The sequence below is a fragment of the Rhineura floridana genome, chromosome 6 (assembly GCF_030035675.1).
Source record: "Rhineura floridana isolate rRhiFlo1 chromosome 6, rRhiFlo1.hap2, whole genome shotgun sequence".
Lineage (NCBI taxonomy): Eukaryota > Metazoa > Chordata > Lepidosauria > Squamata > Rhineuridae > Rhineura > Rhineura floridana.
The window spans coordinates 51916414-51938482 of NC_084485.1; the positions used below are offsets into that span (position 1 = coordinate 51916414).

The following is a 22069-nucleotide window of genomic DNA, read 5'->3' on the forward strand; positions in this document are numbered from 1 at the left end:
TGTGACACATTGCAATAATCTAGCTTAGATGTTACCAGGGCATAGACAACAGAAGTCAGGCTATCCCTGTCTAGATAGGGTCGCAGCTGGGCTACCAAGGCCTCTAGAGCCTCAAGAGACAGTAATGGATCCAAGAGTATCCCCAAGCTACGCACCTGCTCCTTCAGAGTGTAACCCCATCAAGAGTAGGCTACATCCTCTCCATCCAGTCTAGGGAACCAGCCATTAACAGTGCCTCAGTCTTGTCTGGATTGAGCTTTAGTTGATTGGCTCTCATCCAGTTCCTTAAGGAGGCAAGACATTGTGGTCTAGCACATCCACTGCCACCAGGAGATGTAAAGAAGAGAGTTGTGAGTTGTGTTCCCCCCCCCTCTCTTCTGACACAGGTCAGTACACAGAGCCACCAAGGCAGTTTCTGTGCCAAAACGGGGCTAAACCCGACTGAAATGGGTCTATTCTCATTTTTCTTGCAGCATTTAACTTTCTCATTGTTCTTTATTATATAGCCGTGAGAGTGGCTATATACTATAGCCAGCATGGATTTTTTGCATTCTGCAGTGTTAAATTGAAAATACCACCCATGCCATTCTGATGCTTACCATAAGCTCATTTCAAAACAAAATCTTACAAAACATATAGTCATGAACTCAGAAACTCTTGCATAACAAGTTTACATGGCAATACACAAAACACTCAGAAAGAATCCAGAGTTCAAAGTCTAAAACATAGTAAAGAGTAAAATAATTCAGACCCCTGTTGGACTTTTTTTTTCAGTGGTCTCATAATTTGTTTAATTAAAAATCAGCCATGTTCACAGAGTACCTGTAATCCGATTAATGACCTTGCCCCATATTCTGACCTTCATCTTCTGTAGTTTAAAAGTTAAAAATAAAATGTATGGCTGATTTTTAATTAATTTAAGAAATTTAACATTGGTATCTATGATAGCGCAGGCATGCTCAGTACAAACCAATTGTCAGTGTTCTAAAAGCCAGACTAATAGCTGTTTGACTTGGCTAATCAGGGGGCCTCACCCATGCCAGACATTTATACCAGTTTAAACAGTAATGGATTCCTGCAAAAAACCCTGGGAATTGTAGTTTGTGAAGGGTGCTGAGAGTTATTAGGATACTTCTGTTCCCCTGACACAGCTCCAGTGGCCAGAGTGGTTTAACAGTCAGCCCCTCTTCCCAGAGAATTCTGGTGATTGTAGCTCTGTGAGGGGAATAGGGTGTCTCCTAACAACTCTCGGCATCCTTCATAAACTACACTTCCCAGGATTCTTAGGGGGAAGCCATGACTGTTTACAGTGGAATAAATGTCTGGTGTGGATATGACCAGGGACAGCTTTGGTTTAAATTTGAGTGGGGGACTACATGTCTGCTTTAAAATAAAAAGGTGGGGGTAACCCCCACAAATACTGTTAAACAATGTTTTCCTTTTGGAAAGGGGCTTTCCGTCTGCCCAGTGCCCACCCACCCTATCTCCTCCCCCCACCTCTACTCCCTCCACCTTCCTCCCTACCCCTACCCTTCCTCCCCTCCTCCCTTCCCCCTTCCTACCTGTCCCTCCCCCAGGTCAGTTTCACTTATTCTAAGCATTATTGCACAGGACTAAATCCCAACTAAACTCAATAAGCATGCAAATGATCAAACCTGGTCTTGCCCTCCCCTCCCCCCTTCTTTTCCTCCCTCCCCTCCCACTCCAGCCCTCCCTCTCCTCCTCCAGGTCAGTTTCACCTATCCTAAGCATGATTGCAGGGGAATAAATCCCATTGAACTCAATAAGCATGCAAATGATCAATTCATTCTCAGCAAACTTGCACAGGATTCCATTTCTTATCTCCTGGATTAAAAAGCAATGAAATTCACTAATAGGCAAAAAATCTTGCAGTTATTTCTATCAAGCTTTAAACAGCAGGGCAATTGGGCAGCTATAGTAAATGCACCAGGGGACCTGACCTCCTCTCTGAGATATTGTACTGCCCTACACATTCGTAACAATGCAAACACAATTTGGGTTGGTCTTTCACACTTCAATCCACTTCCTCTGTAGCTTGAAAGCATTTGGTAACGTGTGCCTCTGAGCATATGGTGAGTGGCGGCAACATCTGCAATCAGGACTACATCTCCAAGGATGGAGAATTAATTTTTTAAAATATCTCCTCCCCCCCCCCCCCGTTTCTCTTCATGCGTCTTCTCATTTTTTATCCTCTGTTCAGTCTAATCTTCTGCTAAGGGCTTCTGGGTTTTTTTTTAGTACTCTTTACTAATTTTCTTCGATAAGAACTGCTCCAGTATTCAGTTCAAAATCCATTTTTTTCATAGCTCCTTCTGTTTGCTTTCCTCCTTTCTTTTGTGCCAACATCCTTGTGTACCAAATGCTTTTAGATTGTGAACCCATGACAGGGAAACCTTTTCAGCCCAAGAGCCACATTACCTTCTGGACAACCTTCTGGGAGCCACATGCCAATGGTGGGCAGCGCCCAAGGCAAAAGTGGGCAGAGCAATGAATGTGAATTTTATCTTTGCACAGTAGGCTACTTTCTACATATACTCCGGACACCCCTTTATCCTTTGTTTGGGCAAACAAGAAAGCAACATCAGAGTTCAAGGGCACATTCCCAACAAGATGCCAAGGAGAGCTGGTAAGGGGTGTGGCCTGTGAGAGGGGGTGTGGTTCCTTATCCCTGACCTAGGCATGGGAAGAAAGACATACCTAGCAATTTTAGGTGCCTTATAAACAAGAGCCAATGTGGTGTAGTGGTTAAGGTGCTGGACTATGACCTGGGAGACCAGGGTTCGAATCCCCACACAGCCATGAAGCTCACTGGGTGACCTTGGGCCAGTCACTGCCTCTCATTCTCAGAGGGAGGCAATGGTAAACCCCCTCTGAATACTGCTTACCATGAAAAACCCTATTCATAAAGTCGCCATAAGTCAGGATTGACTTGAAGGCAGTCCATTTTTCATAAACAAGATGGGTGATAAAGATATGTATTCAATATAGCACTAAGGAGATTATTCCATCAGCACAAACATTTCTGCTTGGCTGATGGAATGTTTTCTCCCCTCCTTCCCCTGCATGCTGTTCTGTGGGTTCTCCTCACCCTCTGGAGCAGATTTGTAGAAGGCACTGGGCAAATGGAGGAGAGGGGAGAAAGTTCTGTTGTACTAGCAGAAATCCTTGCAGTGGCTTCCACTAGTACGACTAGTTTGTTGAATATGCCCCCCTTTTAAAAAAAATATGAAAAATATGAACATTTCAGGAATTATTAACCTTATATGGCAGGTGTGGGGAACCTTTGGGCCTTCAGATCTATAACTCCCATGAGCTCCATCAAGCATGGCCAATGGCTAGGGATGATGGAAGTTGCAGTCCAGAAACATCTGGAGGGCCAAAGGTTCTCCACACCTCCTGTATGAGTAACTGCTGCAAGCATAATTTATGCCAAGCACTGATGGGGAACAAATATAGAAGTGTGAGAAAGCAGATTGTATGAATAATACACTCTAACAGTAGCCAAACTCACTCTAAAGGTGGCAGACAAAAATGGAACAGATATAATGACAACTGGAAATTATTACTTACTGAAACAAAAAAAAATTCATTTATTTTAATTATACTTTGTCACATTTTGGAAACTTGGAGATAGAAATTTTGTGTATATAATTTCATATTTACTTTTACAAACCTTTAAAAAAAGAGAGAAAAAAGTTTAACCCAGCAGGCTATCCATGAGGAAGCTTCACGGTCTGGGAAGCTCCAGAAATTACCAGCATTTAAACAAAGTCCTTTGGGACTTCAAAGACAGTGGGACCTGCCCCCTAACCCATGAACTACGGAACAAGGTTTAAGCACCACCCACCCACACCCACACCCACATTGCACACAGACATTTGCTGGAGCTCAAGCAATGGACTGCTTGGGCATTGTGATGTTCCTCATTTTCCTTCAGTCTTCACTCCTAAGATCTTTTTGACATAGTTCTGGACGTTAACATGGAGCTGAGAAGCCGTGTCAGAGAAGGTCTCCATGGCCAGTGCCTGGGCAGTCTCTGAGCCGCTCATCATGGCCCTGTAGATGGGAAGGGTGTACTTCTGCTTTCCCTGACATAAAGCACAAAATAACAACGCTTTAGAACAATTGACTGCCAGAATAGTATTCAGTGGCCTGTAGCACCCCACAACTTCCTAGGAAGGAAACAAGGAAATTCGTCTACAAAACCTACTGTAAGATAACCAAGATAACACACTCCTTTTTTCCTTGCAACATGTCAGATTGTACTTACCCATTTGCCAGGACACTGAAGCATTCAGAATTACTCTGATGTTTGGGAAGAGGTTTTTGTTGCTACAAGAGGGATGTCGTGAAAACACTTATTTATTACAGATCCCATCATCCCTGACCACTGGCCAGGCTGACCGGGGCTGATGGGAGTCCAACAGCATCCAGAGAGCCATAGGTTCCCCCCCCCGTGCTAAAAGAATCACTCGCTGCTTTATGGCTTCAGCCTCTTGCTTCCAAGACGGTGGAACTGTTTTGTTTTGGGATGGGGCAGAGCTGAGGAGAAGGTGAGAACAGGGCTGGCCAATACCATACCAACACTGTCTCCCAGCTTGCTACTGAGAAATGGGATCAGTATGTTATTCAGTGGGCAAAAGCTACTGGATGTCTAAGAACCGTCAACATGCAGACAACATCAACCACAAACCTGGCTGCGAAGGAAGTCTTTCACTTTGCCAAACTCTGCCTCGTGATTGTTCTTGAGAAGAATCTGGCACCAACGAAGACACAGCTCTGCATTCTGTGCTTTGGAGATCTTGGGGTACAAGGCACTTATCTTTTCAGTTTTCCCTTAGTATGAAACAATAGTTAGAAGTTATTCTCTGTCCCACAACAGAACAGAAAGCAGCATAGCAAAAGTAGGCAATAGCACTATTTTCCAATTACTCTTTTTTGAATGGTCACTGTGCTCACCTTGTACACCAGCCTCTGTCAACCTGGCACCTTCCAGATGTTTTGGACTACAAAACAGCCCCAGCCAGCACAATCTTGCAATTTCCCCCACTGTCTTTTTAAGGTAGCACAAGATGTTTGTGTGTGCATTTGCTATAACAGTAACATGGCTAACCCTCTGGAAGCTATTCTATTTTTTAATCAGACAGAAGAAGAGCATGATCACATGCTTTTCTATCCCTGGAAAACCACTAGTGCCCATGCATAAAATACTGTCCACCTGCACCTCAAAGGCCACAAGTGATTCAGTCCGACGGTCTGAACTGTAGTTCATGGAGTCACCCAGTTTACACCCCAGTGTCCACAATACTTATTTGCAGTGCAGTGATTTTTGTCATGGCAGAGGAAATCTTACCATCTGGCAAAGGGGATTTTTGCAAGATTTTATCCAGGTAATAGACCAGCTGAAAGGTTTTCCAAGCAGAGATATCTACTGCTCTAATTGCCTCCATGTTGTGGTCAGGAGATGCCCAGAGTTCTGCCAGGTTCTCAGCTGGCTTCATCAGCTCTTCCCCAGGTGAAAGGTCAGGAAGGTATGGGGGCCAACCAGGTGTGTTCAGCCACCGATCAAACTCAAAACCTACCACAAGAACAAGAGAAACGAGAAGGGGGAAGTTCACTGGAATCAATAGCAAAAGTTATTAAACTACTAACAACGGGCTCCTCCAGATGACGGGTTTATTCAACATTCATTCCAATTTGCTTGCTGTCCAATTTTTACTGAACATTCATCCTGATTTGCTTATGGGATGTTTACATGTCTTCCCATTAATCATTCATCCATCACACACTTTCCAATGCATTTCCCCATCACTTTCCAAACTGCAAAAAAAATTTTTTTAAATTTTTTTTAATCTGTTGGGCTAGAGCAACACAGCACTTTAATCCACTTTAATTAAGCAAATTGAAAGTTCTGATATGCAGTTGAATCCTTTCCGCTCTTCCCCTTGCCCAAGATTTATAATACCAACACAATCAGCACTTAAGAACATAAGAAGAGCCTGCTGGATCAGGCTAATGGCCCATGTAGTCCAGCATCCTGTTCTCACAGTGGCCAACCGCATGCCCAAATTTTGACACATTTCCAGACCAAAATTTCCATTTATTTTCTACCGCTAATGTTTAAAGTGAAAAAAGACCAATAGAGACGTTTGCTAACTGATATATGCCTGGTATATGCTTCATTTATTTATTAAAAAAAATCATCTGTGCTTTGCATTCCATTACAAATGTGTATAACAGAGCCTAGATGGCCAGTTTCCATGAACAAAAGTAGCTTTACAGGGGAGTATTTTTTTGCCCAGACATGTGGTATGGGTGGGCTTATCTCTTCCCCCAGATAGCATTTGCTTGCACATCTCCTCCCCAACCCAACTGCTTTGCCCCTTCCCCACAACATATTCTAGTTGCTTGTTTGGGAGGATTAACATACAGATGAACTGAGCTGATTTTCTTTAAAAACAAACAAACAAACACAAAACTAGTCATTTAGGCTTCATTGCATACATTTGCATGCAATGTGTAGTTTGCCCTTAATAAGCACATTCTCCAACTTATTATTTATTTATTATTTGATTTTTTCCCCCATAGACAAGAACGTAAGAAGAACCCTGCTGCATCAGGCTGAAGGCCCATCTAGTCCAGCATCCTGTTCTCAAAGAGACCAAACACATGCCTATGGGAAGTCTGCAAGCAGGATCTGAGCGCAATAGCACTCTCTCTACTTGTGGTTGCCAGTAACTGGTATTCAGTACTCCTACAGCTCCTCCTATGGCCAGTAGCCATTGATAGCCTTATCCTCCATGAATTTGTGTAAACCTCTTTTAGTCATCCAAAAGATATTTTCTGTTATATGATTTTATAATGATATATGCTGCTTTGTGTACTTGCCTTCTGGAAATTTTAAAAATGGGTTAAGTGTGCAAGACATCACAGTTCAAGAAGAGAGTAGGTGAGAATGAATGGGCTCTACTTTAGTTTACAAGTTTTCAATAGCATCCACTTCATCCCTTCTCAAGGCCAGGCACCACATTATAATAATCACATCAAGAGTCTCCATGCTCGTGCCAGCAGCTGAATGCTTAGTATTTGGCGTAACAGTTATCTGGGCTGCAAACATTCACATGGCAGGGAGAGGGGAATCATGGGCCAGGGGGAGTGCACATGGTTCACAGCAGCGATAGGAAACCAGTGGCCCTCCAGAAGTGGCTGGATTTCAACTCCCATTGTCTCAGCCCACTGGACATGCTGTCTGGGGCTGAAGGGAGTTTGAAACCTAGAAAGTCTGCAGGGCCACAGTTTCCTCATCTCTAATTTACAGGCATCATGTGTTTTGTTGTCCGTTAGCATCAGATCTCTACCAGAGACCTTGGTTGCTATTGCTAGCTCAAGTGGGCAGCAGTGGGCAAGCTGGACCAACCAGCTGACTTGATAAGGCAGCTTCGTTTGACTGCTTTCCACCGGGTGGCAGGATTCAGCAATACCCCCACTAACACATTGTCCAGAAGCCGGCTGAGATGCTTTTTCAACTGGCTCTTTCTCAGAATCTTTAGTGTTGTTGGCTAGTAAACATGCATAACACCTCTAAAGGCAGCCGGATCTTTGCCTACCGTTGGCCCTTCAGAACTAGCAGACAAGATGTGTACTTTGGAAATGCAACCTAGGTAGCAAATGCAATGAAGGGCGGGTGAAGCGAATCAAAGCAGTTAGCCAATAGGCAACATGCAAGCATGGAGACCACTGGAAGGAATGTTACATTCAGTCACTTTCACTGTTACAAAGAAGAGGACGGTCCTGCTGCTCAAAGTTTTATGCCAACTCAGAATGATGCTTCTGTAGCTATTATACTTGGCCAATATCCTAGATATATTCTTTGCAGCTACAGTGTTTGCAAATAACATAAAAAATGGATATTGGAGTTTTACAGAACTTGGTCATCTCTAGAAGTGACTTTAGAGAATTGGGAAGGCTACACCTGCTGCCTCCAAAGTTTACATAAAAGTAACACGCTGGGCCCACAAATTACAGAAAAAAACGCTAAGAATAGGTAGCTTTGCTGACCTGGAATGGAATCCACCCCTTGCTTCTTCAGTTCTGGGAAATACTTGAAGTAGAACTCCAGAGCATCATCGGCTGTGATGCTCTGAAACTTGAACTCATTGACATAAGCCTGCCAGACAGAAATATTGGCCTGAGTTATGCTGTGGTCTGGATGGTGCACCTCTAGGACTTTGACTCTACTTAATCAATAACTCATGAATATCTCTTGCACCAGAATATATCAGCAAAACAAAATAGATTGGATGTTGGGCAAAAAGAATGGTGAGCCAGGAGGATATTTTGCCATCAGGTAAAAAATGGGATTAATTTGATATGGCATGGTCACAACATCCCAGGTTTTATTTATTTATTTATTTTCATTTCTAGACCGCCCGTAGCTAATAGCTCTCTGGGCGGTGTACAAAACGAGATGCTAAGCTACAAGTCTCGGCTACAAAAAGACCCAATAACCCTCTTCATTACCTGAAATCAGCTTATATGCCAACACCCCATGTTCTTGGCTCAGCAAGACTTAATATCTTTACTTGCTCTGTTTTAGAGGTGGGGAACCTCTGGCCCATGGGCCAAATTTGGCCCACCAGGCCGTTTGGGGGAAAGACACACTTACCTACCATACCCATATGACATCAGGGGTGGGGTGGGCAAGAGCGGGGCTTCGAAGAAGCAATCAGAAGCTGAAAGTGGGCTCTGGATAGTTCCTTTGCTGGAACAAGGCATGTTCCCAACTGCCCATCAGCTGATAAACAGTAGGAGTGTACCTTTAAGCAGCACTACAGCTTAAGATGAATCTCCCAGCTAGAGCTTCTCTCTCTCCGATATGTTCTTCAGCTTCCAAGACTTCATGCTTCAATCCCAAGCAATGCCTGGCATTACCTTGATAGCTACATGAACCCGACTTTGCTTAAGAAGGTCTCCCTGCCGCAAGCCCCTTTCACTGAACCGCACAAGGCAAGCATGCTCTATAACCCTTCTCTTATCACCAGCTGCAAAGCAACATACCTTGCAAGCATACCCTAGTGCACGTGTGTGTGGGGGAACCTTGTTTGGCCTCTGGGCCAGCTTTGCCAGTTGGTTGGGACAACCCATGTGTTAAAAAACTGATGTCATAATGACATCAGACAACGGCCAGGTGGGTTGTCTTGCCCACCTGTCAGAGTCCCTCGTACAGCGCAAAGGGCTGAGAATAGGGTTGGCAAAGCTGCTTTCTGCATGGCGTGACTATGTGACTGAGTTCCCCACGGGGGAACTTGGTTGTGCAGCCAATTCAGCCAGGTCTCTACTTGCCCTACATCTGACATCACATACAACTTCAGGTATGGGGCAGGTAGTTGAAGTTTGGGGAAAACAGGCCCATGGGATGGAGGCTCCGCACTCCTGCACTAGAGGAAGTCTCCTAAGATTCTTGTGAAGCACAGGCAACGTGCAGGCTAAAATACAGTACCTGAAGGAAAGCATCAAACTTCTTCTGGTCCCCCACTAGGTGAGCAAGGTAGGAGACAAAACAGTAGCCCTTTTCATAAGGAGTTTCATTATAAGTGTCCTCAGGATCAACACCTGGCCAGAGAAAATAAACAGCCTGAGACTGACAATTGCCATTATAATGAAAGGAAAAACCTCATCAGAAATGATTGAATGTCATCACCCACAATCCAGATTTGCATACATAACTTCCTGATTATTCAGATTACTTTTTTTGATGTTTATTTGTTAATTTATATATTATTATTCTAAATTGCATCCTACCTAAGAGGGGCTGTGTTATTTAAAACATAATGAAAAGTTTCTAAAATAAAAGAGTATTTTTAAAGTGTAAGTATCAAATATGGAACTTGAAAAATGCCATCTTCTCTTCATCTGCCATTCTCACAACTGGCCCGTTCCCCTTGGGTAACATATGGGTAAGTGACAAAGAGTTAGCAGCCTGCCAAAAGCCATCCAGAAATTCTACATGTAAATAGGGGCTGTGCATGGGGTTCAGCTGAAGCGCAAGACAAATCGGTCTATTCACAGGTACTTGGGCCTTGGATGGGTTCAGACAGCCATGGATCACTACAGATCGGGTTGGATGACCCAGAGCAATCTGTGGATGTCAGGGGGTGGGGCGTCAGAGTCAGGCAGGGTGGGAAAACCACGTGAAGAGGCCAAGACTTACCTCAGATCCCTGGCTGTGTCTTCCGAGACAAAGCAGGCCCAACTTCCTGCCTGCCTGATGCCTCCCCCGCCCCCAGGGTCATTCTCTTGGCAATTCTGCACGGTGCAGGTGATGCTCTCCTAAAGGAAAGTCACTTGCTGAGCATCACCCCTGAGGACTGCCTTCTCTGCCGATCTGCTATTCAGCGGAGGGGTCAATTCTGTGTGGGTGATGCTCAGCAAGCGACTTTCCTTTAGCAAAGCCTCTTGCAGAACATCACCTGCACTGTGCCGAATTGCCAAAGGATGAATTCTGCAGGATGCTTTGATGCCTCCCCACCCCATCAATGCCTCTGCTGATCTGGGGTGTGTGAGAGAGGCATCAGAGCACCATATAGAATTTATCCGCATCTCAGTCGGGAAGGGGGTTAGGAGATGCAAGATCTCCTTCTCCCACCCCTTCCCAGCTATATGTTTAATGAAGGGTTTAAAACCCTAATTAAATATTAGCCCCACCCCCAAACTTATTCAGGACCGGATCTTGGGTGGGACGGGTGGTAGTTCCGAGTTCAACCCAGGGCAGGCTGGCCTAATGCCCCCTACAATCGAAGCCACGGGGCTCATGGGGGGGGGGAGATGTGCACAGTCGTAATCTAAATATATAGTTAGTGCTACATTGCTTAGCTCTACTAAACTACACCGGATTTGGACTCTTGACTCTCACAAAGTAGGGTGGTCTTGATGTGGTGGCAATGGTGAGGATGATGTTAGCTGATTATCATCCTGTCAGATATCTTACCTCCCTTCTCTCCTTGCTAGCTTGGTGTTTGGAAGGTCAGATTCCCAAATTATTCCCCAAACAAATTATGTCACTTAATCCATAAGCACTAGACCAATACAGACCTGGCTCTATTTTCACCCTGAGTTTGTTAAGAGGATGATCTTCCCCAGTGCTGTCCATGTGTTGACGAAGCAAAGCCCTCCCTGTAGCAGCTTCCAAGCAAGTGTAAGCAGCACCTGATTTCAGGGGAGAAGTAACAGGAGAAATTGAGCTTGGTTTTGAAGCCCCTGGCAACAGGTAAGCCATGAAACTGAGCTGAAAGCAGTTCAGCTTTCTTGATACTCTGGGATCAGTCAACAGCGCTGGGAAAATCATTTGGAGGGCAACACAGTAACTGAGACAGAAGAAAGTCCCTGCTGAGACCCTGCAGGCAGATCCCACTAGAAACAAAGTAAAAGCAACCCCCTCCCCAAATGTCATACACATATATATTTCACCATTAGCAAATCCATGTTACCTTTCTTCAAGGTGGAATTCTGAAATTACATTCAAGTGTTTGAAAAGGGAGGCATATGGTACAGTCCTGTTGGGGAGGGGACTGTACTACTCAGGAATACACACAGAGGTTGTTTGACAGCATCCCGCTCTCTCTGCATATGGGAAGCAAATGTCAGGGGAGAAATTGTTGACCTAGCCTACACCAAGCAATCCCTCAAGTCAAGTGCATATTCAAGGTTGTACAGTCCTGTGAAAGGCATATAGTAGAATGGGCATCAAGCAACACTAGAACTTAAGTTGAGACCTATCCCAGTCTGCATCCGTGCTGGAATTGCTTTTTAATATGTTCTTAAACCTTCTTTTTAAAAATGTTTTTAATCTTAGATGTTTTGAATGCTTTTTTTAAGTAATGTTTTTGAAGATGTTTTGTTTTCATGTGTTTTAAAGTTTGTTTTTATGATGTTTTAATGTTTCTGGTGCTTTTGTTTGCTGCCCTGGGCTCCTGCTGGGACGAAGGGCGGGATATAAATCAAATAATAATAATAACTTGCACTACCAAACTGTTTTATCTCTTCTTCTGATATATACTATATTCATATGTCCCTCAGTGCTCCAGGTGAGTTTAGTTGTCAGCTTTATTCTACAAATGTACTCTCTGTGTGTGTGTTTTTTTGAGCCAACATTACGTTATGAGAGGGGAGAGAGGCTCTGTTTGTCATCAGGGGAGGGCTACTTCCACCTGCCTTGCCCCACCCTCTAGCCCTGGAAGCCTTCAAAAGTAGCTTCTTTCAGAAGACTTTCTGCCCCTTTGGGTTGTGCTATGGGGGTCAGGGGGATAGAAGAGATTTTTGTATCAGCTTGGGAGTTAGTTTTTAAATATTTTTACTTTGGCTTTGTTGTTGAGCTTAATGCTCATTTATACTTTGATGTATATATATATTTTCTTAATGTTGTAGTGATTATACTTTTTATTATGTGTGGTTGTGTTATAGCATTTGGACTGTTTGTGTGAACCACTTTCAGCACATATGTATTTGTGGAAAATGTGGTTTATAAATAAATCAAATAATAACAACAACAACAATAATAATGTTATGAGACAAAGCCTGTTCCCTATGCAACTTCCAGCCACAATAAACCCATCTGATCTTCTTGGCATTATGAACTAACACAACTACTTTTCTGCAATACAGATGAAAATGATCAGCTTCAAGTCAATCTTATGCCAAGAATGTTCAATCCAACCCAGTGTGTTACTGTATCTTGCTAACATCACCTATACTGAACACATCCTTCCCTTATCTAGCATTTAAGAGTAAATGACTCCCAGACTGGAGGATTCCCAGAAGAGGGCATGGCTGGCACCCTGAAATGGAGCATTCCACATAGCAAAATTTTGTTACAGGTCCTGCTTGTACACCATCAGCATGATCATCAACCAGGTAACCTTTCTAATTAATTGCAGCTCAGGTTAGTGAGTAAACCCAGTGTGACGGGACTGATATTAAGCTGCAAGCAGAAGTTGTGAAAATATTCAGCAGTGATAGTTTCTTAAGGAAAGAACAGTTTCCACCAAAAGGTTGGAGTCAGCACCCCAATGGTTACCCTGCTGCCAAAAGTTCATTTCCAAGGTGCTGGCTTTTGCCCAACACACCAATGGAAAGGCAGGCTCTGCTCAAGTATACCGTTACCATAGCATAATCATCAACACGGACATCAGCAACAGGTAACTCACCATAGATTACTGTGGTGATCCTCCTCTGTGCATACATGGTGAAACCTTCATTCAGCCAGAACTCCCCCCAATGGGCATTGGTGACCAGATTTCCAAACCAGCTATGTGAGATCTCATGGATGATCACATCTGCCAGGGAGCGATCGCCAGCCAACAGGCATGGAGTCACAAAGGTGATGCAAGGGTTCTCCATCCCCCCAAAAGGGAACGAGGGTGGCATGAACAGAACATCATACCTGCCCAAAGGAAAACATAAGATAAAGAAGGCAACTTCCATTATGAGACTCAACTCCCAACATGGCCTCTATATACAGTATTGCAATGGTTTTCCTTGAAGGCAGGGATGGGGATCCTCCAGATGTTGTTGGACTCCATCTCTCATCAGCACCAACCAGCAGAGCCAATGGCAAGAGATGCTGGAAGATGTGGCCCAGCAGCATCCCGAAGGCCCCTGCTTTAAGGTATCATAATGTCCTGCTGTTACTGCACTCCCCACGTTCTCGTGCGAGTGTGACAGAGGAACATTCTCAGCTTTCAGCTATAGGCATACACCTTTGCCAACAAGGCTGAGCAAGACTCAGATGGCTCCATGGACTTGAAGCACAGTGCATTTTGACTGGGGGATGCCATCAGCCAGAACTCACATTCTATCAAGAGTAGGGAACGGCTGCTTGCCCAGGTTCAACAAAAATTCGTAGGAACATACCATATAGCAAGTCAGACTATTTGTCCATCAACCCCTGTGTTGTGCTGCTGATGAAGTGGACAGTAGTTCACAAAAGCTTCTGCCACAAGAAAGTGTGTTAAGGCGCCACAAGACTCTTGGCTGATTCTGCTGCAATAGACTAACACATCTACCCCTTTAGAAATTGCCCAGTATTGTTACTTCGATTGGCTGCAGTTCCCTGGCAGACATCTTTCACATCACTTGCTGTTTCACCCTTTTAACTGGAGATGCCAGAGATTGAACCTGGGACCTTCTGCATGCAAAGCACATGTGCTGTCACCAAGTCACAGTCTCTCCCAAATAACTGAAGTATGAATCAATATGTGGGCATCTGAAGGAGCTCTCTTATGCCAAGTTAGACCATTGTTCCATCTAGCTCAGTATTACCCAATTTACTGACTTAGCAGTGACTCCCAGGGATCCTCTGTATGTGAAGAAGTGCTCTTACCACTGAGCTGTAGGCCCTCCTGGTTCATGTGAGGTGACTTAAGGAAAAGGACAAACAACATATTCTCATGGCAGTTCTCTGCCAAAACTGAGATCAAGAGGTGCATGAATGTCTTTCTCTTCAAGGGAGTTCTTCCCCATTACTATGAACCTAGTTGTGCAGCAGGAGGCGTACCTTTCCCATACATATGGTCCAAAAAGATTCTCTCCTGTAGTAAGAAACTCTTCAATCACACCATCATACTCTTTCTTAGCAGCCTCAATCAGGCAGGGCTCAGCCCATACATGGCTCCTAGCAGGGGGGGAAAACAAACGGATGGAAATCTGTAAATGTTGCAAGAAACACCCTAAGCCATGTAAACAGCAACGCACAATGGATTGATTAACCTCAGCTTGTTAAAAGAGCCATTCACATGGTTGCTTGTGGGAAGCAAGAAAGCACTCTTTACCAGGTAGGAAGGAACCATTCTAGCAGGGAATGAGCTTCCTCCGTCCCAAAAGTTACAGCAATAATCAAAATTAATCAGAAGCTAGGTTCTGACAGAAAGGACAAGGATCAAGCAATGAGAATCTGATGCTTTTTCTGCTTGCCACCTTCAAGCCTTGGGTCAGAAATCAAACAAAGAATAAGGACAGGGGTGTCCAAGATATTTTGCTGCCCGAGGCAAAGAACAAAGTGGTGTGCCTCTCTCCTCTGCAATTTGTTGTATGGAATTCGACCAAACTACAGCTGAATCTCACTTCAACACTGATAAAGGGACAACACCTCCAAACATGAACCTGAGAGCAGCAGGGGAACATTGGGGGTTGTCTCCCCAACCCCTAACATCTACTGCTGCCTCACTCTGCCTAATGCTAGGGCTGGGCCTGGATAAGAACTTATTTTCCACTGAGCATGAATGCACAATCATGACTGGATGGTAATTCCCAAGGACCTAAACAGTCTAAACATGCACACATGTTCATGCACCCTACCCCAAATCCCACAGCAAAGAGGGGACAAATAGAATTGTTCAAGGGGTAGATAGATCTAAGGAAAAATGTTTGTTTTGTTAGGACTTGTTTCACCTAGATGAGGTACTTTTGGCTTTCCAGATGTTACTGGACTACAACTCCTACCATCTGTGGCCAGTGGCCATCCTGGCAGGGGCTGATGGAGGCTGGAGTCGAACAACATCAGGAGGGCCACAGCTTCCTCATCCCTGACCTTGACTCTGCTTATCTGCTCCCCTTCACAGAAATAGCCTGGAACTCCAGCTGTTCCAGCTTTTAGCAAACACCTACTTTGTTACATTGGATGAATAGAATTATTTTGTTTTATTGTACTTCATTTGATTGTAAACATGTTTCAACTACTCTTAATTTTTTTTATAGTCTTGAGGTTAGTCTTTTTGAAGATTTTTTTTAAGCAACTAATAAATAATCAGATAGACATACGTGATGGCTCATCTTTATCCTTGCAGTCATCTCTTACCTGGGTCCTACTTCTGCAGAAACTATGTCCCCAACAACCAGGGCAACAAGATAGGATGGGATGGGGTGAGGCATCTTGAAGAAGAACGTGTTGTCCTTCTTCTCCTGGGTAATTGCACTCATCACAGCTGTGAAACCCTCAGGGACCTAACAAGCAAACAAGCAAGCAAACAAACAAAGGCCTGTCGTGTGATATAAAGGAACACTCGATGATTAAGGATGGATCTTATTTTATTTATTTCGATTGTATCTATTTATTTCAATTATATCCCACTTTTCCTCTAATGAGCTCAAGATGGCATAGATGGTTCTTGTCCCACTCTCCTATTTTACTTTCCCAGCGGCCCTGTGAGGTGGGCTACATTGAGAGACAGGCTCAAACTCATCCAGCGAGCTTGTCCTACAAAGAGGGCCTAGGAAGTCACTTTCACTTGCTTTATCCATTGATTTTTGCCACAAAGGAGACAGAAAGAGAGAAAACAGATAGCATTCTTGCAAAACTAGAGAATATGCATATTCCATACATTATCTGTACAAATCTAGAGGTCTGTGTGTACACAAGAGAATGTCTGAATGTATTATACACACAGACTCAGTTGGTTCCTACTCTTCAAAGTCAAAGGCTCTGTGCTTTTATCAAAGGGGAGATTGGAACTGGAGGGTCATGATACAGCCACCATAGCCAACCTAAGAAGGTATGGGTCTGGTCAGTGTCAAGATGGGCGATCATCTGAGAACCCTGTGTGTGCCCCTTTGAGTTTCATGATAGAAGACAGGTGAGATAACTATACCAAACCAGGGATGAGGAACTTGTGGGGACTGCAGCTCCCATCACCTCTTGCTGGTTGGGGCTGATGGAAGCTGAAGTCCAACAACATCTGGAGAGTTGCAGGTTCCCCATCCCTGGTTTAGTACGCTTATATCTTGCCTGTCTTCCATCATGGAATTTGAAGTGTACTAAACCAGAAATGGGGAGCCTGCAATCCTTCAGATGTTGCTGAACATTAACTCTCATCAGCCCCACCCAGCAAGAGATGATGGGAGAACACAGAAAGATGCGTCATACTGAGTCACTGGGTCTATCTAACTCAGCATTGACTACACTGACTGGCAGCAGCTCTCCAGGGTTTCAGGCAGGCGTCTCTCCCAGCCCTTCCCGGAGATACCAGGCGACTGAACTTGGGACCTTCTGCATGCAAGGCAGATGCTCCTCCACTGAGCTATGGCCCTTCCCCAAAGGAGCTGCTGTCTAGCAATCTGGCGGGCCACAAGTACCTCAGCCCGGAACAAAACCAACAAAAAGACATAGCAGTTTCTCCTTCAACAGACTCTAACCGGATGGCACACTTGCTCTCTCCCGGTACATAGCTCCCCAATGGAATTGATGAAATTAACTGTTCTGCTTCCTTACGACTACGGAGTAGCTTACCTTTACAATGGCTGAGTATGTACTTTTAATGGCTGGGGTGTCAAAGCAAGGAAAAAAGGATCGATTCAGAACAGCCTGGCCTTGCGTGTACATATAGGGCTTCTGCTTCCCAGCTGTCTGCTCGGGAGTAAGCCAACACACCTGACAAGAAACAAAAGACAAAAAAAGCCCTTTACCTTGATGCGTGCAGAGTATGTGCTCTTGACAGCTGGGGTGTGAAAGCCAGGGAAAAAGGACCTGTTGAGCACAGGAAAGCCAGAGGTGTAAAGAAATGACTTCTCCTTCTGGGCTGTTTGATAAGAATCCACGCAGCAGATCTACAAGAGCAGACAGAGCGTGTCAAGTGCTGTCATTGTTGCTCTGTCTTCTACTATTAGCTAACAACATACAGATGTTTATTAGGCCCAGCAGGAAAAAAAAAAGGCAAGTATCATTCCAATATTTCTACCCACTTTAAACCTGGGAGAAGCTGGGAATTTCAGTAGGGGGAAAAAAATCTTGGTGGTAACTGAAATAATTTACTAGGCTGAGAATTCAAGAGATCAGCACTAGGCTGTTGTTGTTATGGGCCTTCAAGTCGATTACGACTTATGGCGACCCTATGAATCAGTGACTTCCAAGAGCATCTGTCATGAACCACCCTGTTCAGATCTTGTAAGTTCAGGTCTACACACACACAATCCAAATCCTTTAATAGAAGGCTCCCCTTAGTAAGGTCCAACTCTTTCGATTTTCAAGACAGTTTGCTCTGAATTATTTCTGACATGTGCACAGTCAGCGCTCATCTAATGTGCTGCCATCCAGACTTCTGCAAGGAATACATTAATGCAATCAGAACTGCCAAGGCTGGAGATGTCATGGTGAACAGAGGCCCAAAGAAATGAAGGCATTTCTTCCCTTTCTTTCCCACACACAGGTTGAGTCTCAATGCTACTATTTATTTAGAAATACAACAGACTCTGTAGTTTCTGCCATACTGAAGTCAGCGGGCAAAAATTGTTTTAAAAGTATGGGTGCATTGACTGTGAGCAATCATGGAGTAGGGGTGGAATTAGATCAGGGCTGTAGCACCAGTGGAGGGGGTCTTAACCTTTTCCTTCATGTGGCTCCCCCCCTGGTGCCTATTTTCCTGCAGGAAAACTCCTTGCAACCTTCCCGCGTCCCCAGGATCACTCTCTGGGCTCAACAGCCAACAAGCTGAGGGCATAAACATGTGCAAATTACCACCCTCAGCGCTCCAATGGGGTGGCAGTGGCGCTCAGACAGGAAGGAGAGCCGCAGCTACCTCTTCCCCTTGCCTGATGCCCCACCCCGACAGTCCCAGCTCATCCAATCTGACCCCTAGCCATCCACGGCTGTCAGAACCCTACTCGGCAGAGGTCCAAAAAAGAACTGAATGGGCCTGATTTGGCTCAGACCTTGGCTGAATCAACGCAGTATTTCAGTTGCCCACACCGGGAAAAAATCATAGGGACACCCATGGCCCACGTTCAAGAGCTAGGTACCATCTCTAATTAAAAGAGATTTGGGGCAGCAGTTCCAAGGAAGACCACTGCATGAGATGATGGAGAATGAGTGCCACCAGTCAGAGTGGACAGTATTGTGCTTGATGAACCAGTGATGCAATTCACTGCAAGGCAACTTCACACCTCTCTTTTTACTTGAGACCCCACCGTGTTCAACGGCGCTAATTATTCTCAAGTGGGTACAAGACAGCACCATCAGTTGGATTGATTGCAGAGGCACAGCAAGTGACTCTGGGCTTTCCATATCTGACTTTAACTGAACTGGCACGACAGGGGAAGTGACGAGGCTGTGGATGCCTCTTTTGTCCCTGCCAGGTGAAACTGAAAGAGCTGGAGTCAAGAAGGTCAGAGAGTGAGAGAGAGAGAGAGACAGAGACAGAGACAGAAAGTGGAACTGAAGCTACACATCCTCCCCACCTCCCAATGCTGCTGCTTAACAACAAGCAGCAAGGTTTCTCACAGGACACTGCTGGAGCCTCAGATTAGGAACATCAGAAGCTGCCTATGAAGAGTTGGACCACAAGCTCATCTAGCTCTGTACTGTCTCCAGCAGGGGGTTCTCAAGGCTTCTGCCCTCAGGGACCACTTGCAATGGTGGAAAATTACTGAGACTTGCTTGCTGGATCCAATTCCTCCCTGCTGGAGCATTCCCAGCCCTACCTGGTGATGCCAGGGATTGAACCCGGGACCTTCTGCAGGAAAAGGTCTACAATGCTCTACCACTGAGCTACGGCCCTTAAGGAAAGATGTCCACAGCCAAGATGTCCAAGTGACATCACCCACGGAAGGGTGAGAACTTTCCCTTGCTTGCCAAACAAGGCTGCTCAAAGTATTAGAATAATGAGGAAAGGGACATTTTTTTAAAAGTATTTATAGGCCCGCACTTTTCATAGAGTACATCAGGGGAGCTAAAAACACACAAAGGCATACAAAAATTAAAAACAATAATGAAAGTATCAATAATACTCAAGGGTGTAGTAGTTCAGGGTCTCGGGGGGTCATTAGACCCCTTACCTTTTTGGGAGCAGGGTCCCAGCAGCTCTGTATGTCTCCAGCATCCTATGAGCCAATCAGCATGAAATGAGGTGAGCCACCCACTGAGAAGGCACTTTTCAGTAGCTATCACACTCCTGTTGCATACTGATTGGCTCCTACGGACATCTGTTGCTCTGGGAGAAGGTGCACCTGGGAAGACCTGAGGATTGTGGAGATGATGTCGGACAGCAAGCAAGTGAATGATGAGATGCGGGGATGAGGGAGTGTGACTATCATGAAGGGACCCTGCACTTCTGAACTTGTCACTACGCTACTGATAATACTGTACTGGCGTAGAGAGGGAGGCGGAATCATGTTAAAAGTCACCTAAAAAGACGCCTGAAAGAAATGAGAGATGGTTCCAGCTGAACCTCTACTGGCAAGAAGTTCCACAGGGCAGGGCCTGCCACACTAAAGGCTCGGGTTCCGAGTGAAGGCCAACCGAACCTCAGGGGCATGAGGAACCACTAAGAGTGCTCCCTCAGAAGATCTCAGAGACTGAGATGGACCACAGGGAGTCAGGCAGCCCTTAAGGTACTTTGGGCCCAAGTTGTTTAGGGTTTTGTGAATTAACGCAAGTACCTTGAACCTGGCCTGGTCCAATGAAGGAGCAAAGAACATCAGGGCCAATGGTGCAATAATAGAGCAAATGGCATAAATGCAGCATGGGCACGTCCAGGCGTGCCTTTAGCTTTGGAACATAGCCCGAAAGAGCAAAGGAAGAAAAAACTAAGAACTAATGGCGGCACTCCTGAGCATGTGAAGAGCCTCTTTCCTTCACCACCCCCGGTATTAGCAGGAAGGGTTTTCGGGTCAAAGATCACAGCTTGAACCTTGAAGGTTTCTTGTCAACAACTGAGGGAAGGAAGCGGGCAGTTCAGCGTGCCTTGGGACAGCAGCTATGCCTCCGTCCGCCCCTCACTCACTCACCCCGGGGCCCGCTCCAGCTCGGTAGGCGATCTCCACCACCACTGTATCTCCGCACGTCAGAGGCTCAGGAAGGGTGATGTGCAGCGCGGAGCCGTAGCTGGCGAACGGCCGACTGTGGAAGGCGAGCGGCCGCAACGCCCCAGACTCCAGGCCCTCTCCTTCGCCGCAAAGGCTCCCCGGCGGCGCCAGACCGGCGCTTTCCACCTCCACGCTGGGGTGCGAGTCCAGAACGACTTCGCTTGCATGATCCCGCAGGCAGGTTAGCTCCAGGCGGGCTGAGCCTTGCAAGTGCCCGGAACCCGCCGGCCCGAAGTTCACTCGCAGAGCCAGGTGCAGATGCCGGAGCTGGAAGGAGTCGGAGCTGCAAGCGGACGCGTCGTCGCGAGCCGCCATAGCGAGAAAGAAGCGAGCAAAAGTGACGAATCACGCCGCTCGGCGTGGGGACAAGCGGATAACGCTCAGCCCATGGGGAGGAGCGAGCAAAGACAGGATTTGAAAAGCGCTAGACTGACAGGAGTTTCCTGCTTTATTTATTTATTTATTTATAACACACGCGAATCGGATTTCCTGGGTTTTTTTTTAAACTGCTTTTATTGAAATAAAAATAGAACAAACCATACAAAACCAACAGAGAAAACTCAGGTTTTTAAGGGGAGTACAGAAAAACATATACTAAAAGGTCTTTCAATATCTGACAAGTAGAGAGAAAAGGAAATAATGTGTATCAGTCAGTCATTCCATATCGCAAGAGAAGTCACCGGGAAATACTGTTGAAGATCATTATCCCTATCATAAACAATACATTGCCACCATACATCAAAAGACATTTGAGGCTCTCCGTCTTTTCCTGAATCAACTTCTTATGGTAAGTAATCTTTTTCAAAATAGCAAGGTTACATTTTTATACCTTATAGATAGCGCGAGATTACTTAGGGTTTAGTAGTTAAGGTGTTGGACTACGACCTGGGAGACCAGGGTTCAAATCCCCACATAGCCATGAAGCTCCCTGGGTGACCTTGGGCCAGTCACTGCCTCTCAGCCTCATGAAAACCCTATTCATAGGGTCGCCATAAACTGGAAATGACTTGAAGGCAGTACATTTACATTTTTTGTTTCTGCGTGATGGAAAGCCATGCTGCTACGGCGACTTCCTAATGAGCCAGACCTACCAAATTCACCAACCACACATGTTGCTGCCTCTCCTTTTGTTGGGAAATGGGAGATGACACAGGATGACCCAGGAACCTCTGGGGTGATCAGCAATACCCTTTCTTGCTGT

At 45.3% G+C, this 22069-nt stretch overlaps 1 protein-coding gene across 2 annotated transcripts; it reads right to left on the reverse strand.

Annotated features, from left to right (window-relative positions):
• Nucleotides 1-3587: 3587 nt before the first annotated feature.
• RNPEP (arginyl aminopeptidase) lies at nt 3588-21231 on the reverse strand. Of its 2 annotated transcripts, none has more exons than XM_061631860.1 (11): nt 20791-21231; nt 17300-17440; nt 15872-16017; nt 14573-14689; nt 13224-13459; nt 11113-11226; nt 9521-9633; nt 8080-8188; nt 5375-5599; nt 4715-4857; nt 3588-4109 (listed from the first exon to the last, which is right to left on the reverse strand). In XM_061631860.1, the coding sequence occupies exons 1-11, from the start codon at nt 21181-21183 to the stop codon at nt 3945-3947; spliced, it is 1902 nt and encodes a 633-aa protein (XP_061487844.1). In that variant the 5' UTR covers nt 21184-21231; the 3' UTR covers nt 3588-3944. The 2 variants fall into 2 exon arrangements, with proteins under 2 accessions (XP_061487844.1, XP_061487845.1); XM_061631861.1 differs by lacking the exon at nt 17300-17440 and adding an exon at nt 17476-17616 and having other exon boundaries at nt 20791-21226.
• Between the last annotated feature and the right edge of the window lie 838 nt (nt 21232-22069).

What these genes read in the sequence shown, in the direction of transcription:
- RNPEP (XM_061631860.1), bottom strand. Translation starts at nt 21,183, where the DNA reads ATGGCGGCTCGCGACGACGCGTCCGCTTGCAGCTCCGACTCCTTCCAG. An exon ending in AGGGGTGGATTCCATTCCAG is followed by an intron (nt 5,600 to 8,079) that starts GTCAGCAAAGCT and finishes TTCTTGTGGTAG; the next exon opens with GTTTTGAGTTTGATCGGTGG. An exon ending in AAAATCCCCTTTGCCAGATG is followed by an intron (nt 4,858 to 5,374) that starts GTAAGATTTCCT and finishes TTTCATACTAAG; the next exon opens with GGAAAACTGAAAAGATAAGT.